The sequence below is a fragment of the Lytechinus pictus genome, chromosome 1, assembly GCF_037042905.1.
Source record: "Lytechinus pictus isolate F3 Inbred chromosome 1, Lp3.0, whole genome shotgun sequence".
Taxonomy (NCBI): domain Eukaryota; kingdom Metazoa; phylum Echinodermata; class Echinoidea; order Temnopleuroida; family Toxopneustidae; genus Lytechinus; species Lytechinus pictus.
In genome coordinates, this window is record NC_087245.1 from 35,660,346 (window position 1) to 35,680,892 (window position 20,547).

At 37.7% G+C, this 20,547-nt stretch overlaps 1 protein-coding gene across 2 annotated transcripts; it reads right to left on the reverse strand.

Annotated features, from left to right (window-relative positions):
- LOC129266430 (hyalin-like) lies at positions 1-20,346 on the reverse strand. 2 transcript variants are annotated; one of them, XM_054904286.2, is made up of 6 exons: positions 19,975-20,346; positions 16,318-16,584; positions 13,634-13,930; positions 9,980-10,204; positions 3,969-4,196; positions 1-1,474 (listed from the first exon to the last, which is right to left on the reverse strand). In XM_054904286.2, the coding sequence occupies exons 1-6, from the start codon at positions 20,084-20,086 to the stop codon at positions 1,278-1,280; spliced, it is 1,326 nt and encodes a 441-aa protein (XP_054760261.2). In that variant the 5' UTR covers positions 20,087-20,346; the 3' UTR covers positions 1-1,277. The 2 variants fall into 2 exon arrangements, with proteins under 2 accessions (XP_054760261.2, XP_063961752.1); XM_064105682.1 differs by lacking the exon at positions 9,980-10,204 and having other exon boundaries at positions 1,182-1,474; positions 19,975-20,338.
- Positions 20,347-20,547: the final 201 nt, after the last annotated feature.

Consider the following 20,547-nt stretch of genomic DNA (forward strand, 5'->3'; position numbering starts at 1 on the left):
TTGGAATATAATATGATTTACTTTTTATTTCAGATTTTTATCCTTTAATACAAAGAAAAAATATTACAAAAATACATGTTAATCACTTTATTATTTTTTTTCATGACTTATTCGCTCTACCGCAGTACCGGCTTCCCGTGGTAAACCTTACATCGACTTTTTCATATACAGTAATCATAAAAAACATCACGAACATAACAAAATGTACAAAATTCTTGCGAATGACATTAAATTCCACAGACATAATTTGGGGTCGAAATAAGTCCACCCTAACAAAAAGTTTAAATTACTGTTACAAATTTAGTTGATCTCAGCTGACATGTCTATTTATATTTGTCATCTCATTTGTAAACTTCATTTCCTTGCAAACGTTTGTATTTGTAATGTACAAGTGAAAGGGATATTCCCCGTAAGGAGATGATAAATTTCAATTCAATACAAGTTGACTTGAATGAGAAGAGAAATCTCAAACAAGTGTATTAAATTGATTTCATTATATTATCTGATTTAAAATAAGGAAGTAACAATATCTCAAAGATTCACTAAATTTTACAAAACTGTTATGCATAACAATGATGTATCATTATTATGCAAATGAATCAATGTGGTATCACACATTCATTATTTCCCTTGCAATGTGCTGAATAAAAACATAAAATAGTTTGGTTTCTTTTTTAGATTCGATAACAATTATGACGAATCTACATATCCAGGACCGAGTCATCCATGCTTGAAATTGTCACTGATATGCAATAAATTGAAGCAATTCCTATTTGAAATAATACAAATCAGTTAGCGAGTGTATTACGTCATTGGTTTCCTTATTTTAATTCCACCCGTTTCCCGAAAATAAGCGAATAAATAAAATAAGCGAATGCTATAACTTTCTTATTTCACATCAGAATCTGATACTTTCTCAGCGATAGTTTCGATTCATTTTGTTCTTTTCATTCAAATCGACTTGTTCGTGTGGAAGAACTTTGCTTTTAAAATGACAGAGCCCAGTCTAATATGCGGCGTATCACTGGCGGATCCGGGGGGGGGGGGGCACAGGGGGCACGTGCCCCCCCCCCTTGAGAAATAAAATTAAAATTTGTAATGTAAAAATGCCATTAAAACAGAGGTTTGCCCCCTCTTGAAATTGAAGACCCTTTTTTTTGCTTGTCAATTTTTTTTCGGGTACGAAATATCCTTAATTTGTGGTTGAAAAATGTGCCCCCCCCCTTTTGGAAAATCCTGGATCCGCACCTGCGGCGTATGGGAATACTTTTATAACGCTAATCAGACTCGTTTGAAGAATCGTTTGTTTTATTCGAATCGGCATTATCAGAACTGTTCTCACTGGAACTAGAACTGTTCTCACTGGAACTGGAACTGGAACTGGAACTACCGGAACCACTGCTTTCTTGAGTAGTAGTCGTTGTGGCGGCCGTAGTCGTTGTGGCGGCCGTAGTCGTAGTTGTAGTGGTTGGTTCTGTAGAGGGTTATTTGATAGAAGTGTGTGTGTGTATGTGTGTGTGAGTGAGGATGTGAGGATGTGTGTGTGTGTGTGTGTAGGGGGGTGGTGGTTATAAGGAGTTTGGTGGAGAAAGGGTAAGGCAACAAGAAATGGAAATGTATGACACAAAACGCAGAAATATATAAAGATGACAAAAATGTTTGAGGCGAATTAGAGCATTTGCCATATTGAGAAGTGATCAGGAATTCAAGGGTAGTAAAAGAAGAAAAATCTAGATAAATTAATGATTCAATGGGGGGGGGGTCAAGTAAACAATGAAATAGACGGAAATGACACAAAAAAGAGACAAGTGAGACACCGAGAATGGTCTGAAGTACAAAATAAACAACGCAACACCACAAATCTGACAAATCTGTGTATTTTGACTGAGCAATGTGTAATATGACTATCAAATTTTAACAGAAATTCCATTCTGAAAATGCATAGGGCCTAAATTGCAGCTGTACATGATAGTGAATGTTATTTCTCGTCTCATTTTTTGTCGAATAGCCGACAACTATATAACATGTTTCTATATCCATGAACATTTATCATGCTGACGTAGTCATAACAATCGATTTATAATTTTGGGACGGTAAAAATGGAAATATCAGTAAAGCACAATATTCATTTTGACAGTGAATTTAATATAGGAAAACAACCATGTTGAATAGTATTTGTCTGGTAAAAAGAAGGGTTTCTTCAGCTGGGGTCTGGTAGATAATGGGTAGTTTCAGACCTTATCACCTCTCGTGATGGATAGCGCTATCAATCACCAGTCATGATAGATCACACGCATGCATGCTCTTTTATCGTGAGTGGGTGCGTCTAGTGGTTCTGACTCTCGCCTTTCAAACAGAGGGTCGTGGGTTCGAATCCTAGCCAATTTATCCACACTATACTGCACTCGACCCAGGTGAGGTGAATGGGTAACAGGCAGGAATAATTCCTTGAATGCAGTGAGCGCCGGTGATGGTAGCTCGACCTAAAGCCGGGGTAATTATAGCAAACGCTTTGTATCCTCAGGCAAAACGGGCTATATAAATCCAGCTATTATTATGATTAATGATTGATCGCAATTTGTGATGCGGTAACGCCGATGATAAGGTGTATTATAAAAAAAAGTTTCTATTATGGAGTTATGTTATTATAACAGCTCCATGTCTCTAATATGGAAACGTTTAAGTTCCACCCGGATGTTTGGATAATCGTCTCACCACGTCTACATCCCCTAGGAAAGATGATGAAATGATATGATCTTAGACCTCGCTGTATAACGAGTGAGAGATGATGACATGAAATTCTCTTGTATCCGAGATCGCATGATCAATTCTGATCATCTCTTTTCCAGAGTGCAGACATAGTGATGATCATGGCATATTATCATCTCTTTTAAAAAAGATGTAGCCATAACTACATCCGAGATATTGTCATCTGACCTTCTCTCCTACGGGATGTAGACATGGCGAGATCCGAGATCTTGCCATCCGATCATCTCTCCCACAGGATGATGAAGACATGATGAGATACACGATCTTGTCATCTGACCATCTCAACATGATGTAGACATGACGAGATCCGACATCTTGCCATCTGATCATCTCTCCCACAGATGTAGACATGACGAGATCTTAGATTTTTGTCATTTCATCATTTATTACTCAGATTATTGACAGAGCAAGGTCTAAGATCATGGCATCTCAATATCTCTTTCTCAGGATGCAAACATAACGAGATGATAATCTGAACGTCTGGGTGGAACTTTTAAACTTCCATACTCAATAGCATGACATGTTCCTAACTGATCACAACTGGTTATGTCTGAGTGGTACTTTGATTGTGCTGTATCATTTGCATTAAACTACAACGGATAACATCTCGTCACAGTGCACGAAACATGTATTGTGCACTGTGACGAATCATACACCACAATATGGAATGTAACAGGTGTTACGTACCTGAAAGACAATCATGAACATACTTGATCGCCCGTTGCAATCTAATTCAAATTCAAATTTTCAAATTCAAATTTATTTATTTCACTTCCATCAAACAAAAACAAATTGTATACCATATATAAACATAAATATTTGTATCCGTTGCAAAAAAAACTAAAAAATTAATAATACATATGTTGTGAAAAAAACACTTAGACAATTTAGGCAACACATTGTAGGTTTTAAATATGTACAGATATATGTCATCAAATGAGAAAAAATAAATAAATGAGAGAGAAATAATACTCCCAAAATAAATACGAAGTTATCAAAAAATATAGTTTGATATAGGACAAAACAACCCGTCCTAAAATATATCCACCCTTCTATAGCAAGAGGTGACAATGTGATCTCCACTGGTGAATGATAGCGCGATCTATCCCGTGTGGCGATTGCATCTTAAAACGAAAATGGTAGAAAAGAAAAGAAAAACACTCGCAAAATAATTAATGGAAGGATTCCAGTATACCTACCTACAACTGTAACAGTAAATGAACATGTGCCTTGGTTTGATGAACTGTCTGTGGCAGTCACAGTAACTGTCGTTGGACCCAGAGGAAAGGTGTCTCCTGGTCCTAGTGGGTCATAGGTTAATGTTGGTGAAGGGTCGACATTGTCTGTCACAGTAACTGAACTGAATGTTACAGTTGTTGAATCGGTGGTGAAGTCAGCCGGGCATGTGACTACAGGATCCTGATTGTCTGACAAAATTAATGATGAATACAAAATACAAAATCAATTACAGTTTTCACCGGACAAATGGAATATATTCAATTCAATTCAATTGAACATTTACTTTCTTCCGATTGACATTACACAGGTTACAAAGGACCCCATGGAAGAACAGTGGTATTTTATTAATACCGCTAAAATGGTGGTATTATATTAATACCGCTGAAATGGGCCATCTTCCATATGATCTGTTCGTTATGTTAAATTGAGCATTTATATATTCTATTTTTTATATGGAAATAAATACAAACAAATACAAACAAACATCCAATTTCATATAAAATAAAGAAAGTAAAAATAATATATAATTGATGTACATGGAAGGCGTAAAAACCCAGAGAGTACGTAGCAGGTGCTTGTGTCGGGCTACGCTTGTAACTAAACAATACCAAAAGAAAGGGCAAGAGAAGGATCGTGTGGTCCAGTGGTTAGAGCATTGTACTCATAATCGCAAGGTTGTGAGTTCGAATCCCTTCTCTGCCATTGTATCCACTTTGATAAAAAGGCCCGAGAGTAATATCTGTCGTCTATAAGGTCAGCCACTATGACTGATCAACCTAAACGAAAATGTTTCCTAGGTAATTGGTTATATACCAGCTTGGCGTTAACCAGCAAAATGCTGTCCTGTCGAGTTCCTACGGGAGTTACCATAAAAACAGAAAAACAAAAACAGAACGAAAAGAAGTGGAAGAGAAATAGTAGCTTATATGAGTTATCATAAATGGAAAAGGGCCCTCTATGAATGATTGAAAGACAACAAAGAGTAACATCCTATTTTTTAATTTTAAATCATAATCAGTTAAAACTAGGCCTATTTATTTGATGTTGAATTCATTCTTCCTATCAACAACAACAAAAAAACATAAATAAAGCAAAAACCTTCGAGATGTTTTGGTTGCTTCGCTCGCATATAAAATTATGTGGGTTATTACGTTAGTGACTTCTTACCTCCAATGAAAAGAAGCCTGTTTACAAAGCATAAAAAAGACCAGATATTATTCGTTGAAAAAAAACAATGCTAATCATTCAACAAACTAGAGCAGAAAGTATTCATGAAAGAATCTGACAAGTATATAGGTCGTAATGTAACCTCCTTGACATCTCAACCTAAAACATCCATCTCTCTGTGAAAAAAAAGTATAATACTGGATGTGCAATTTCGTTTCAAAATATTTTTTTGTAAATTGATTAACTACGAAAAACACCAATACGCATTTGGGGCTTTGTAAGAAAAAAAAATTGGCATATATTATGTTTAACAAAAATATGCACATTTAATAAAAATATGCAGTTTAGGTCACACACTGCTAAGAACGAATGCCACAGAGGTAATCGTCGTCATAGCGTGGACATTATGTGATATTACATATAAACACACTGTTCTGAACGAATGCCACACCGCGGCAATCTTCGTCATAGTGGTGACATTACGCGAAACTATATGAACACAATGTTCTGAACAAATGGCACATAGCGGAAATCTTCGTCATAGTGGTGACATAACGCGAAACCATATGAACACAAATGTTCTGAACGAATGGCACATGGCGGCAATCTTCGTCATAGTGGTGACATAACGCGAAACTATATGAACACAATGTTCTGAACGAATGGCACATGGCGGCAATCTTCGTCATAGTGGTGACATAACGCGAAACTATATAAACACACTGTTCTGAACGAATGCCACATCGCGGCAATCTTCGTCATAGTGGTGACATTACGCGAAACTATATGAACACAATGTTCTGAACGAATGGCACATAGCGGAAATCTTCGTCATAGTGGTGACATTACGCAAAACTATATGAACACAATGTTCTGAACAAATGGCACATAGCGGCAATCTTCGTCATAGTAAGGACATTTACGCGAAACTATATGAACGCAATGTTCTGAACGAATGGCACATAGCGGCAATCTTCGTCATAGTGGTGACATAACGCGAAACTATATAAACACACTGTTCTGAACGAATGCCACATCGCGGCAATCTTCGTCATAGTGGTGACATTACGCGAAACTATATGAACGCAATGTTCTGAACAAATGGCACATAGCGGCAATCTTCGTCATAGTAAGGACATTACGCGAAACTATATGAACACATTGTTCTGAACGAATGGCACATAGCGGCAATCTTCGTCATAGTGGTGACATTACGCAAAACTATATGAACACAATGTTCTGAACAAATGGCACATAGCGGCAATCTTCGTCATAGTAAGGACATTACGCGAAACTATATGAACGCAATGTTCTGAACGAATGGCACATAGCGGCAATCTTCGTCATAGTGGTGACATAACGCGAAACTATATAAACACACTGTTCTGAACGAATGCCACATCGCGGCAATCTTCGTCATAGTGGTGACATTACGCGAAACTATATGAACGCAATGTTCTGAACAAATGGCACATAGCGGCAATCTTCGTCATAGTAAGGACATTACGCGAAACTATATGAACACATTGTTCTGAACGAATGGCACATAGCGGCAATCTTCGTCATAGTGCGGACATTACGCAAAACTATATGAACACAATTCCTTTCAATTCAATTAAAAATTGGTCTTGATAATCAAACGTGTTAACAATCATACATGAAAACAGCAGGAGCTGGAAAAATCATGTTTACAAGTTGGTGTCGGCACAATTAAATACATAGTAAAACAGCATAGTAAAATGCATTGAAAAGGTTATACATTTAAAAGTTAATACAATTTAAATAAAGCGTAAAAGGCAATGAATGAATGAATGAATGAAAGAAAGAATGCAACATGATAATGGCAGACGTGAAGGAGAGGAGACTGACACTGAGTGTCAATCTCCTCTCCTTCAAGTCTGCCATGTTCTGAACGAATGGCACATAGCGGCAATCTTCGTCATAGCATGGACATTACGCGAAATCATGTGAACAACACACTGTTCCGAACGAATGCCACACTGTGGATATCTCCTTCGTGCGGTCACTATGTGGAACTGTATGAACACACTGTGCGTTTTAGTGGTTTTTATCCTCACGGAGTGGGCGCTGTGTGAACACACTTTCATAAATGAGTATCACAGTGTTGCGATTCCCTTTCAAATGTGTTGACTATGTGAACACATCACGTTTTATCGTTATAATTTATTTATTTATTTATTTATTTTGTTTTATTTATTTTATACTGCAGGGTAGGCCTGTTTAGTTCTTAAAACTGCTTTACAAAGGCGCCCTGTAGTTTAAAATACATGTCAAGATAACAATGAACAACAACAACAACAACAAACAACATCAAAAATACAAAATATCTAACATCATCACTCACAGAGAAGAAGATAGATCGTACAGCGCGAATTGTTTCACGATGTGGCAACTTTGTGTTAATACTGTGCGACACCGCATCACACCTTGGTCACACTATGGTCACGCTTGACCATGTATGAGTTGACCATATTAACATACATCTGCGTCTCTGAATAGGAAACTAGATACTACCACTGTGTTAAATTTGACAAGAATATGTAGACACACGACTAGAAATGAGCTTGACTTTCCACCAAGTTGGGTTTTGACATTTCTTATGAAGTTTCAAAATAAACAAGAAGACTTATGAAATAATCGATAAAACGGCTTTTTTTGGCTTTGATAGATTATAAAGAATTTATTACTAAGCGGGATTGTCAAACAATCATTACACAGTCACAGTAATACATTAAAGAGAGACAAAATTGCAGATTTTATGTGAAATTATTGTACATGGTATGTACGTGTAAATCTGTTTCCATACAACGTGATATTCAATTTACAAGAAACATAAAGAAGTTTTAACACAGTTATAATTTCAAATCATAAGTGATAAGAACAAAATACTAATATCGTGTATATTTCTTTCTTAAATATGTATACACATAATATAGGCCGCTATATGCTTTATCCAAATCCAAAGGATGTACAAATAGCCTTCTTCTTTATTTGACCTTTGTACTCTATGTGGAAAATACTCAAGTACACAATCTCTTTTCAATGCAGTTGTTGAATGATAAGACAAAAGCTGTAAGTTATGCTCACTCAATGGAAAAGAAAATCCATGACAGGGTTGTTGGATCTTCTAAGATTGACAATTCTGGATTCTTGAGGAAATGGCGATAATAATGTAGTAGAAATCATTTACGCTTGCATTGTGTCATATAGTGTAGATTTTAAAGATGCATATCAAAGCACTTTAATCATGTTAATCGGTAGTCCAGCTGTCCATGTCCATGCATATGTCAACTACAGTTCATCCTGGTCTCCAATTCTCTGATGTGCTTATTGATGATATGTCAAGGGTCGGCCATGAAGAGGGCGCTCTAGTCATCAGGTGAATTAGTCAAAGGGTATACCCAACCTTTAAGGAACAGCTTGGTACAAATACTGTTAATTCAAACAATACTGGTTTTAAACTCTGCTGGCCCAAGATATCAAGTTGCTCGAAGGTAATCCGTCAAAGGCCATATCGGAAGCCAAAACATATGTTATTAGAAAGTTGTGAAGAATCAAAACACAACAACGCAGGCCTCATGAATTTTCACTGCTTACCAGCTAGGTATTTTACTTTATAAACACTCGAATTTGTGATTCTCGATAATGGACTTCATTGCGCGAATTATAATTATGACGTGATCCTACGTGGTCGATTTATTTTCATTTCATCCAATACCAATTCGTCCAATTGCCAACTCTTCTACTACTAGTATCATTTGGTCTACCATCAGTTCGTCTAATATCCACATGGTCTAATTGACATTTCGTCCACTCACCATTTCGTATAATAACCAGTTGGTCCAATGGCCATTTAGTCCATATACCGTTTGGTCTAATTAGACTAAGTGTTAATTGGGCAAAATGAATGAAAATAAAACGAATGTAAGACCAACTGGTTGTGAGACGAAATGGTTATAGACGAACTGGTGATTAGACGAAGTGATGATTGGGCCAAATGCTTATTGGACCAAGTGGTTATTAAACATGTTGATGGATGGAATGGCGTTAGACTAAATGAAGGTAGACCATGTGGTGAGAGGACGAGTTGGCAGTGGACGAATTGACAATTTACGTGGTCGGAGTTAAGATTACGCGCGTTTATATGTAGACAAAATTTATCATTTTGTTTTCCAGGTTATTTTGTTTTCCAATTACACATTTGATATTTTTGGGACAATAAGCACAGAAAACAACGATTTCCTGCCTACATCGGTGAAACCCAAACTCTAGAACTTATTTTCCCCCAAAATTGTATATTTGCTGCTTATTTGGTGCAGTTTTATACCCATATCTGCATTGGGTTCGTATTAACCTGACATAGCAGTTGTGGCCAAATAAGAGTTAAAACAAAAGAAGAAAATAACTCACAAAAATATGGTTTAACACTGTGGGTTAACGATGATTTAAGCATCAAACAATTCCAAAGACATTTCTCTTTGCAAATATTCTAAAAAATATATTTGAATTTGTGAACTGGAGAACAACAAAGTAATGTGACTTTTCTTTATGCAAGCGCATGTAATTACAGCTGCATACACATTCTTGCCGGTGAGTACCCATTTTCGATATTTGCGAATTAAAACATTTCTCAAAGAATTACTCAGCTGGTAATCTGTCAGAATGCACGGAACTGATTTTATTGTATTTTGTAGTATAGCTAATCAGCTGGTGTATGATTTGTCAGTTTAATTTTTCGCTTCCAATAAGGTATTTCAGAGCAACATGATTTAAAGTCACTCACCTTCGACGGTAACAGTAAATGAACATGTGTCTATGTTTGATGAACTGTCTGTGGCAGTCACAATAACCGTCGTTGGACCCAGAGGAAAGGTGTCTCCTGGTCCTAGTGGGTCATAGGTTAATGTTGGTGAAGGGTCGACATTGTCTGTCACAGTCGCTGTGAATGTTACAGTTGTTGAATCGGTGGTGAAGTCAGCCGGGCATGTGACTACAGGATCCTGATCGTCTGACAAAAATATAAAATTGATAACACTTGCAAAATATATGACGACCTTTCGGTAGACCAATGAAATTGAAGAATATCATCACCAACTTGAATAAGTAACTTATTATTATAGATATATGAAACAGTGACTACGAAAATGATTGAGGGGGGGGGGCAACAACAATTCGTCTGTTTGGTTGGACAATGGGAGCCGTTGTTGTTGTTGTTATTTTGAATAGGCAATATTAAACTAGTCAATTTTCACTATTGATGCCTTGTTAATTTGCTTTCTCAAGCTCGTATCTTAAATGGAGTGCAACAAGATACCATCCTGTCACCTCTTGTGATCGGTAAGCGACGTTTGGAAAAGATTGGAACAGCCATACAATACTGCGAAATAAATATATTTGATCTAGATTTATTTTCTGACGATATTGCGCTGAATGATCTCAGAGAGGCTTTCACAATGCAACAGCTGTCGTACAACAAAAACAACCAGTAAACCCCGTTGCACGAGTAAGTCGCTTATGCTCTTATTGTGCTCGTGCGATCACATGCGAGTGTTGCACGAGGGATTGCGGGTGGAACGGTCGCATACATGCGAATGCAACGGTAGTGCAATGTTGTAAGCCGTGTTGCGATCGGTCTTGCAACAGTCTTATGGCCTATATATTATCGCACCCAGTCGCAAGACTGGTCTCTGTACATGTAGATCGCTATCACATGTGCAAGTGTTGTACGACCTCCAGTCGAGTAAATGCGACTACTTAGTTGTGCCACCTCTCGCACCAAGTCGTACAACGTTGAACAACACTCACACGATGATCGCCCGACCGATGGTCCGACCTGATGCGAGTGAATTAAGCCCCTTTCACAATTGACGTACGACCTGTTTACGACCGCCTGCAACAATTTTTCTTGTTGTCGCACGATCGATCTCTTGGTGTCTTGCGATCACTCGCAGTCGTTGCAAACGGTCCCACGAACTCGAGGTGGTCGTGACTGGTCGCATCTGAACTTTGAACATGTTCAACATCTAAACACGATCAAATACGATCGATTCACTCGCATCAGGTCGTACGATCGGTCGGGCGATCATCGTGTGAGTGTTGTTCAACGTTGTACGACTTGGTGCGAGAGGTGGCACAACTAAGTAGTCGCATTTACTCGACTGAAGGTCGTACAACACTTGTACATGTGCTAGCGACCTACATATACAGAGACCAGTCTTGCGACTGGGTGCGATAATATATAGGCCATAAGACTGTTCCAAGACCGATCGCAACGGCTTACAACATTGCACTACCGTTACATTCGCATGTATGCGACCGTTCCACTCGCAATCCTTCGTGCAACACTCGCATGTGATCGCACGAGCACAATAGGAGCATATGCGACTTACTCGTGCAACGGGGTTTACTGGTTGTTTTTGTTGTACGACAGCTATTGCAACTGTGAAAGCCTATGTGCGATCTTATGAGATGACTAGCGATTGATGCCTGTTGCAGCCTGTCGCACGACCAAAAGGTCGCAAATGGTCGTACGTCAATTGTGAAAGGGGCTTTACATACACATCTTGTTCACGATCACGAACAATGCTCAGAATGTTCAATTTTCAAGACAGAATACATGAAATTTTCCCTAAAGAGCTCGCGCTTCGCACTCGCATTAGGTTTTCATTAGGGCTTACATGAGATTAGCATTTATTTATGTTTTGTAAGAATAAAGTTAAGAAGTAACTGATAGGACTACCCCTTCAAAGAAACAAACAAAAATCAACTTTGAGCGGCCGATCGGGGAAAATATTGAGGAAATTGTTTTGCCCCTCCCCCTCCCTATTGGCGAAAGCTGGATCCGCCCCTGGAAACGGTCCCAACGCTATAGGTCAAGTTTGTATCTTGCCCAGGGGTTCACTAGCCAACCATGGGTTTTGGAATCTCCGTTTTGATCAAGGGTCTTTGCTGCATTCTCCGACTATCATTCTATTGCCTTAGTTTATACCTCTGGGGCCCATTTCATCAAGAGTTACAACTGTTGTAACTTTGCCATCATGGCAACTACCGTGGTAAGAGGGCTCAGCAGCCAATCAAAATAAAGGTTACCATGGTAGTTGCCATAATGGCAAAGTTACAACAGTTGTAACTCTTTATGAAACGGGCCCCAGGTCTTCTTCGAAAATATATTTAGAGATAAGAGTCAAGCTCTATGAAGATAGCTCGTGTTCAAACCTCTGAAAAACAAAATAGATCCTTAGAAATAAACACATTTCTTTTAAATTCATGTTTTCTTTTGTTTTTATTTTGCGATTTTAAGTGTTGTTATAAGTTTTTTTCCATGTCAGAGCCCCCTCCCATCCAGACGACAAAATTGTTCACAGTCTTTAAGACAAAATCATAGATGTAATCAACACAAGTAGAAAAACAAAATATAGAAAGCGCAAATTAAGTGCGCAGATAGCATTGTGCGTCGCCGTCGAAATGCATTTCCCTCTGTTTCCACGATGTTTATTGCTATTTTCGTTTATTTACTTCACGTCCGGTATTCAATTAATTTCGATGTTGTAAGGAAAGTACATTATGAGCAATGATGGATGTTTAGCAACGTATTTCAATATGGACCTATTAATACAGCAAGCTTATTTGTGACAATGGGTATACATAAGAGGCGCCATGGTTATGGAAGTCAAAGTAAATCAGAACACCGCATGCACATTATAATACATTATAAAGATCTAGCTAGGACAATGGGCAAAATGGTATCAACTCGGGATTCTGGAGCGTGGTGGAGTGACGTCAGGTAGATCATTTCATCGTAATGACTTTCTGAACATGCCGAAGAAATACCTAAAACGGAGGATAAGGAATTTTGTTCCAGTGTTGGCATATTCCCTAAAAGATTTATCAAGTTTTTGTCCATGTATAGGGAGGGTCGTTTAAATCTAAATTTTGAAGTCGTTGTAACTGAATGAGATAGGAGTTTCTGCGGCATGAATAATTTGTTTAATCGCCCATAATCCTCCATTATAACTGTATTGCAAACACAAGTCAATCAAATGTCACTAAGGGGGTGTTGCAAGAAAATATTTGCGATCAATTGCAAATATTCTGTTGCAATTTTACAACCGATAGATCAACGTTAGTTATAGCATGTAATAGGTCCATGGTTATAGCAAATCAGATTAAACTTCTTGTTTCAAGGAGCAGATTAGCAATCAATCACTAATTTGCAATTAACTGCAAGACATATGATTGATTTAGGAACCAAAAATAGACTTCCGATTGATCGCAAGTTTCTTGCAACGCCCCATTGCTCAGTCACATTTATTAAACCTGCTTCAGACTGATCAAAACTATTACGTTATTTTCAATGGTATCCTATCAGTTGGTTTTGAGTCAGTTTCTTTGGTGTGACTGTATATGCAGGGTACCACTCACATCAGAATTCACTTACCTAGAACAGTTACGGTAGACTGACAAGAGAAGGAAAGATCTGTGTCACTGATGGTCGTGATGATGGTGTTTGCTCCGACCGGAAGTGAGAATGGTGGACCTGGCATCGCTGGCATGGTCGAAAACTGAACAGTAGGCAAGGCAGGGCTGCCGGGCCCATGATAAAAATAGGTCACGCCAGCAGTTATGACATCAGTCGGACCGTAAGGAGGGGGTGTAAACGCAAACGTAGCTGAACCTGGGTCGGTGTTTTCTGTTCCACTGAAATCTGGGCAGTTACTGACAGGTATCTCAGTGACTGTTGGAAAGTGAAATAATAACGAGAATTGAATTCAGCAAGGTTTAGCTTCAAGGATCTAGAACCAATGTTTGCAATTAAATGATTAAAAATCTCTCATTAATAGTATCTCTCCAGAAAGCAGTGACTATCTAAGTACTTAATTCGTGTTGATAATCTGGAGAATATTTACATGATTATTCAAACCATGAAGCCCAAAATGATAATTTTTAACTTTAATAGTATAATGTTGATAAATGAGTTAGAACGAAAAATACATCATTAGCCTTGTCTCTAATAGAGAACCACATTTCTATACAAGTGAGACGTTTCTGGCAGTCTCACCTGTATTACGCAATTCAACATAGTAGCAGTGCTGACTTGGAAAACAGCCAGGATGAATAATCTTTCACCCAAAAAAAACCCCATTCATATGCTGATAAAATACTGAGATCATTGATCCTAAATGATCTTTAACATTGATCGTGTGACCTGAAACTCATGTAAAATGATTAGTGAGACTTGATAGCCTTTATGTCCAAGTTTATAGATCAATTTTCTTTCAAAGTTAGAACCACATTTTATGATTAACAGTTCAAAAAAATTCACCCGAGTTTAATAGGATTTCATTGTTGGTACCACAACATAATATGGTCAAAGTTCATGGACCCTTAATGACATTTGACCTTAATCATGTGACCTAAAACTCACGCAAGGTCCCTGTTCGTGAGACTTTAAGCCTTCGCTCCTCTGGTACTCTAGTACGTCGCTTACAAGCATTCTGCTTTCTTAGCAATCGGGTTCAAAAATCACCTCTATTGGGCTCTATATCAGTGTTATAAAAAATGTTATTACCAAAGGTACAAGACATGAGGGGGGGGGGGGGGGTGGGTAGGAGTCCGGTCTCGGCATAGGCTAATCTGCTACCCGCGTCAAGAGATTTCAGGTTCCGAGACGAAGGTTGATTTCTTAGCACAATTTCCGGTGAATCTTTGTTACGCTATGTCTTTTCTCATTCGCAACGTCATTTCGGGTTGCATGTTGCGTCATTTTGGGGGTGCAATTTAATAATAGTTACATTTTTTAGCGCTTCATACGTTGGGTTCTAAGTGGTTTACATTGTAATTATTCATACCCCGGTCCCCCCCCCCCCCCCCGGTCATAGGATCCATCACTGTTCCACACATAAAGTGCACCATCTCCACTCCCTAGTGAGTATTCTAGCCAGACAACCGTTTATCGGTGCATGCAAGCGTGCCAATCTAATCACATTGACCTACACATCTTACCGGGTACCCATTTAACACCGGGGGGCCGTTTCATAAAGCTGTTCGTAAGTTAAGAGCGACTTTAAGAACGACTGGTGATCCTTTCTTGCGCGCTAAATCATCGCCAATCATACAATGGTGTGTACCATTTTCCACAAGAAAGGATCACCAGTCGTTTTTAAAGTCGCTCTTAACTTACGAACAGCTTTATGAAACACCCGCCTGGGTGGAGAGTGACAAACGTGGATAAGTCGGGTGGGATTAGAACCCACGATCTAAGAGTCAAGTGACTGATCCAATATATACACCACGACACCTCCACTCAAATGTTCAACGTTTGTTCATTACGAATATTATTTATGAATTATCAAGTTTGTTAGGGAGTTTCTCTGGATGTGAATGGCTCAACAGCAGTGGCGTACCTAGGATTTTCCACAGGGGGGGGGGGCAAATTCGTCCGCCCAAAAATTTGACAAGCAAAAAAAAAAAAAAAAAGGTCTTCAACCACAAATAAAGGATCTCGTTTGCCAAAAAATTTGACAAGCAAAAAAAAAAAAAAAAAAAAAGGTCTTCAAGACTCGTCAGGGGGGACAGGGATATGTCATGTCCCTTGCATGGGTTGTGACTCGTCAGGGGGCAGTCTGCCCCCTCTGCCCCCCCGTAGGTACGCTAGTGCTCAACAGACCTTACACATTGACTAAGATATCAAATTAGGTATTTTCCTGTTCACGCCAATTAGGAAATCTGATAGAGAGTGGATTCTTCTTGCTAGCTGTTCGCGCCATTAAAGTGTTTTTCTCATGCGCCAATTATGGTTGCAAATTTTATTTTGCAGATTATGCCATTTATGGTTTATTTCTGAGGGTGTTAGACAGCAGCCTATGTAGAAATCGAGTGACTCACCCCCCCCCCCCCTTGCATACTATACTTCGCTTTTTTTAGGGCTTTAAGGGAGTAGCGTGGATTCTTAGCTTTATAATATTATTCATGTAATTATTAATGAAACATTTCATCAGAATTATGGCAATTTATCTGTCTATTAGTATCAGAAGAAGAAGTCAGAGGAGAAGGAGGAGGAGAAGAAGAAGAAGAAGAAAAAGAAGAAGAAGACGCAGATTAAGAACCAAAATAAATTCTTACGTGGATTGATGATGTTAATATCACATGTGGCAGGGTTTCCACAAGCATCTTCAAAGGTCACGGTAAGTCCAGTAGAACCACTTGTAAAGATGGTACCTCCTCCTGAAGGTGATCCGACAGGAGGATTATAGTCGGTATCAATAACTGGTGGATTTGCATCTATGGCCGTGAAGTGGCCCGCAGCCTCGCTTACACCAAAGAAAGTGTTTGGCACGGCATCGGGTAACGTGATACTATCTACGCACGTTACGACAGGCCCGTCAGTATCTGTATGAATTCAACACAATAAAACGTATATCAATAACATGCATCGTTTGAAAAACCATCTTATTTGACATACAGCCTTGTCTACTTAGTATAAAAGTATGATAAGGATGTGCCGCGGTCGAGACTCCCATTTTCAGCCTAAATTAAGTTCCATTCCAGAGCATCATCACCAATTTAGAAAGCCATAGAAATTCCGACTTTTCCCCCATTCAAAAGAGCCTCGAATCGTGTGGTTTTTCGTGGTTTCTCCCTTCATGCTACGTTCAGGAGACCCCCATTTTTTTTTTCTTTTTGGTGGTCAGTTCCAGTCGAGCACTGCATTTTTAGCAATCGTTGATCCAAAGCCGTTCCGGAGACCCCCATTTTAAGACCAAGATTCAGTTCCAGAGCCCCCTATTTTCGAGTTTTATGTGGCACATATAGGTGTCGTGTTATAATTCGAGTAGCCCCCCGGGCACCCCCCCGGGGGGGGGGGGCTATACACAAGATTAGCCTAGCCGGGGTAATGTCTTTTTTATGTAAAAAGTAATGTATTTATTTTGTGATCGTCACACTATGTACATTGTCATGACATGCAGAAACAAACACACAAATAAATAAATAAATAAACAAATATATAAATAAAATAGAGGAGCGCCTTGAGCACCTAACAAACTGGATACGTGTGCTATATACCCTTTATCATTCTTCTTCTTATTATTATTATTATTATTATTATTATTATTATTATTATTATTATTATTATTATTATTATTATTATTAGTATTATTATTATTATTATTATTATTATTATTATTAGTATTATTATTATTATTATTATTATTAGTATTATTATCATTGTTATTATTATCATTATCATTGTTATTATTATTATTGTTATTATTATATTTATCATTATCATTATTATGTATTTATGCTACAGACACGTCGATGAAACCATGCCCACAAACCGATAGATTGCATGTCATATAACGTAATAGCTTTTGGTCGGTTTGGAATCGGTTTAGGCGGTCTGACTGTCGCAGATTTCCCACCCCCCGATGGGAAAAGTTATATATTTCAAGTCAATTTATTTTTTATCAACTTGATCTGTTTCCTTTCATCTTCATATTTTCTATTCGTGATTTGAATCCCTCTCGTTTGGACATTGTGAATTCCACCGACTCCCAACCAATCTTTTTTACTGGACAACTTGGCACAAACATGCTGTAACCATGACGATAGGAAATGAAGGTTATCACTCACAAAGGGGGTCTAAATTAAGTTTTAGGCATGCTTAAATGAAATGTCAATTTGTAGTATAATGATAAATTGATAGCTACTTACAAACAGTCAAGAACCATTAGACATTTTGTGAAAATTACGACACAAAAAATTGATCGGAAATGTAAATACATATTAATATGAAACCTTGGCGTTTTCTTTGGAAAATTATGTTTTGTGAGAAAGCCTATGTAAGACTGGGCTTACTATAACCTACTTTCACATGCCTAATAACAATGGTTGAAATGAATGGTTTATCACTATTAAAATGGAATACAATTCAGGAATCGTATATAGACTGATGATTGCCATTACGGGAACAACAACGAAATGACAGTCTTCTTGGTCATCTACATAGAACACTACATATAAAGCCTTATAAGCAAGAGTAATGACTGGATATGGACTAAAATCTCACATCTCGGGCATATTTTCACAAAGGGATGCGATTGAATCTAATCAAATTCAATTTGAATTCGTTGCATCCTATACGTATCCATCTTAATTTGAGTTCGATCTCGAATCAATCTCAAATCTTTGAAAGACTGGCCGAGGGTTATCAATCAAGCGAACGATTTAAACCTTACCAGGGAGCTATATATATATATATACATCTTTGTTTAAACCATTAACTTGGTATAGACCTAAATCGTGACCCCTGGATACTTGAAATAAAAAAAAAGTCTTTCACCGCGTTCACAACGCCTCTGTGACTGAAAACTTGTTACGATAAAACTTGTATGTTTAAAACTACTGAAATAATTCGATTTGATTGTGGCTGTTGGCAAATTTGTTATAGAAATTGTTCATTTTTTTAACATGTCTTATAAATGAAATGGGGCCCATGTCATGTAATAACCTTTTGAAAAAAAAGGTACCCGAATAGAGTTGACAAAAATTATACTTATTTGGTTATGAAAATGTTTTCACGATCATAATACCTCAGTCACATTTGACCTACGGCGGACGTACTGCTAGTCGAAAACAGCTGTTTGAACATTTTTTGTTCCGGTTTTATTTAGGTGGTTTGAATAAGAAAAATGAATTAAACGGCTGTTTTGGACTCGCCGTACGGCCACCGTAGGGGAAATGTGGCTGCAGCATAAACTATGAACCTTGATTGAATTTATTCTTCTTCATTCCAACAAATTTACAAAGTAAGTATAGGAACAAATCGGAATAAGAATAACAAAAAGGAAAAAAGGAAACTCACTGGAAAGCATCGCTTGTTTATGTGAGTGCCCTGAAATAAATAACTGATTAAAATTTATCAAATACAAATAGAAATTAACAATGTTCAATTGAAAAAAATACTAATGGGGTCAAGCTTCGTAAGTTTATGCACTCTATAAAACTTAATACAATCATTACAACATAATCATACCCTTGGTATACAAGAAAATATACAAAACAACGATTCAGATAGTGTTCGTGTCTATTCGTGTCTATACACGGTCTATGTCAAAAGCTTTACATTTACTGATATATAGGCCTAATGCAAACTTATTTGAATACCTAACATAATAGAATACTTTTTAGAAAAATCTAAGTGTTAGAGCATGGGCCCTATACTAAGACAACGATCTACGGTTAGACTAAAGAATGAGAGTCTCCTTAATATGATAGGAGTAATGTTCTGGTGGCGAAATGGATAGATTGTCCAGTATCGACTATGATTTTTTATTCGGGATTCATGAACCGTAATAATTAATAGAATCACAATTCTTTCTATAACTACACTTTCCGATTAAAGATTACCAGAATGTCACAATGCGGTTTCGTCGATTTAGCTAGAACATTAATATATAGCTATGTATGAGACACCATGCATATGTTACTGACAATATTTGGCTAATATTATTTCAAACATTCAAACAAAACCTGTGTAATTTCATTTACCACTTTGATTTCCCAAAAGTTTTGCAAACTTGTTCCAATGGTAGACTCAGGTATATAGGCCTATATAACTTGGCCCATTTTGATAACGCTTAGATTACAAAAGAGTTACCATCCAGTAAAAAATCGGTCAATCGTCAGAAAGTGACTATGAATTGAATTAGCATTCAAATATTTCGACAAACTTATCAATCAATCAAAGAAAGTAAAATAAAGTGATAATCTTCTTACCTTCTCCGCATTGTCCCTCTATGGATGAAATCCTTGTGAGTAGAAGAAAAACTGCTAGTTGTAAGACACAATGATGAATCTCTCGAAGGAATTTCGGAAAATGCGTATCCATGGTTTTTATGCATATACACAGCGAGCAAATACAAATTCCAATTACAATATAAAGGACCAGTATAGGCGCAGCAACGGCACAAATGTGAAAGATTGATAAAATCGAGATTTAAAAGACGAGAAGCAGGTTTCCCCTAAATCACTTTGTTCCTTTCTGTTTCTGCTTAAAGTGTTGTCCTTTACCCAATTTCAAAATGAATTTCTAATAATTGTTATTGTGAATGTGTGTGTGTTTCAAAAGAATGGCCCACTCAGGTGAGCAGTGTAATAGCAATAATATTTCCCCTTTATTCAGACAATAATGATGACTGACACACGCATTATTATGACGTCATTTTGTGGCGAGGTAAATGAGGGAAATAAGGCTAATCTCTGTCAGTGAATAATGCGAGCTCCATGGTCATGATTGTTTTATGCTCCGTCGACTGATCAGTGTTTTTGGCACAAAAATTGATTAGTCTG

Coding starts and splice junctions, on each gene's coding strand:
- LOC129266430 (XM_054904286.2), bottom strand. CDS start 20,086: ATGGATACGCATTTTCCGAAATTCCTTCGAGAGATTCATCATTGTGTC. Junction 10,205..13,633: donor GTCTACCGTAACTGTTCTAG/GTAAGTGAATTC, acceptor TATTTTTGTCAG/ACGATCAGGATCCTGTAGTC. Junction 1,475..3,968: donor ATTTACTGTTACAGTTGTAG/GTAGGTATACTG, acceptor AACCCTCTACAG/AACCAACCACTACAACTACG.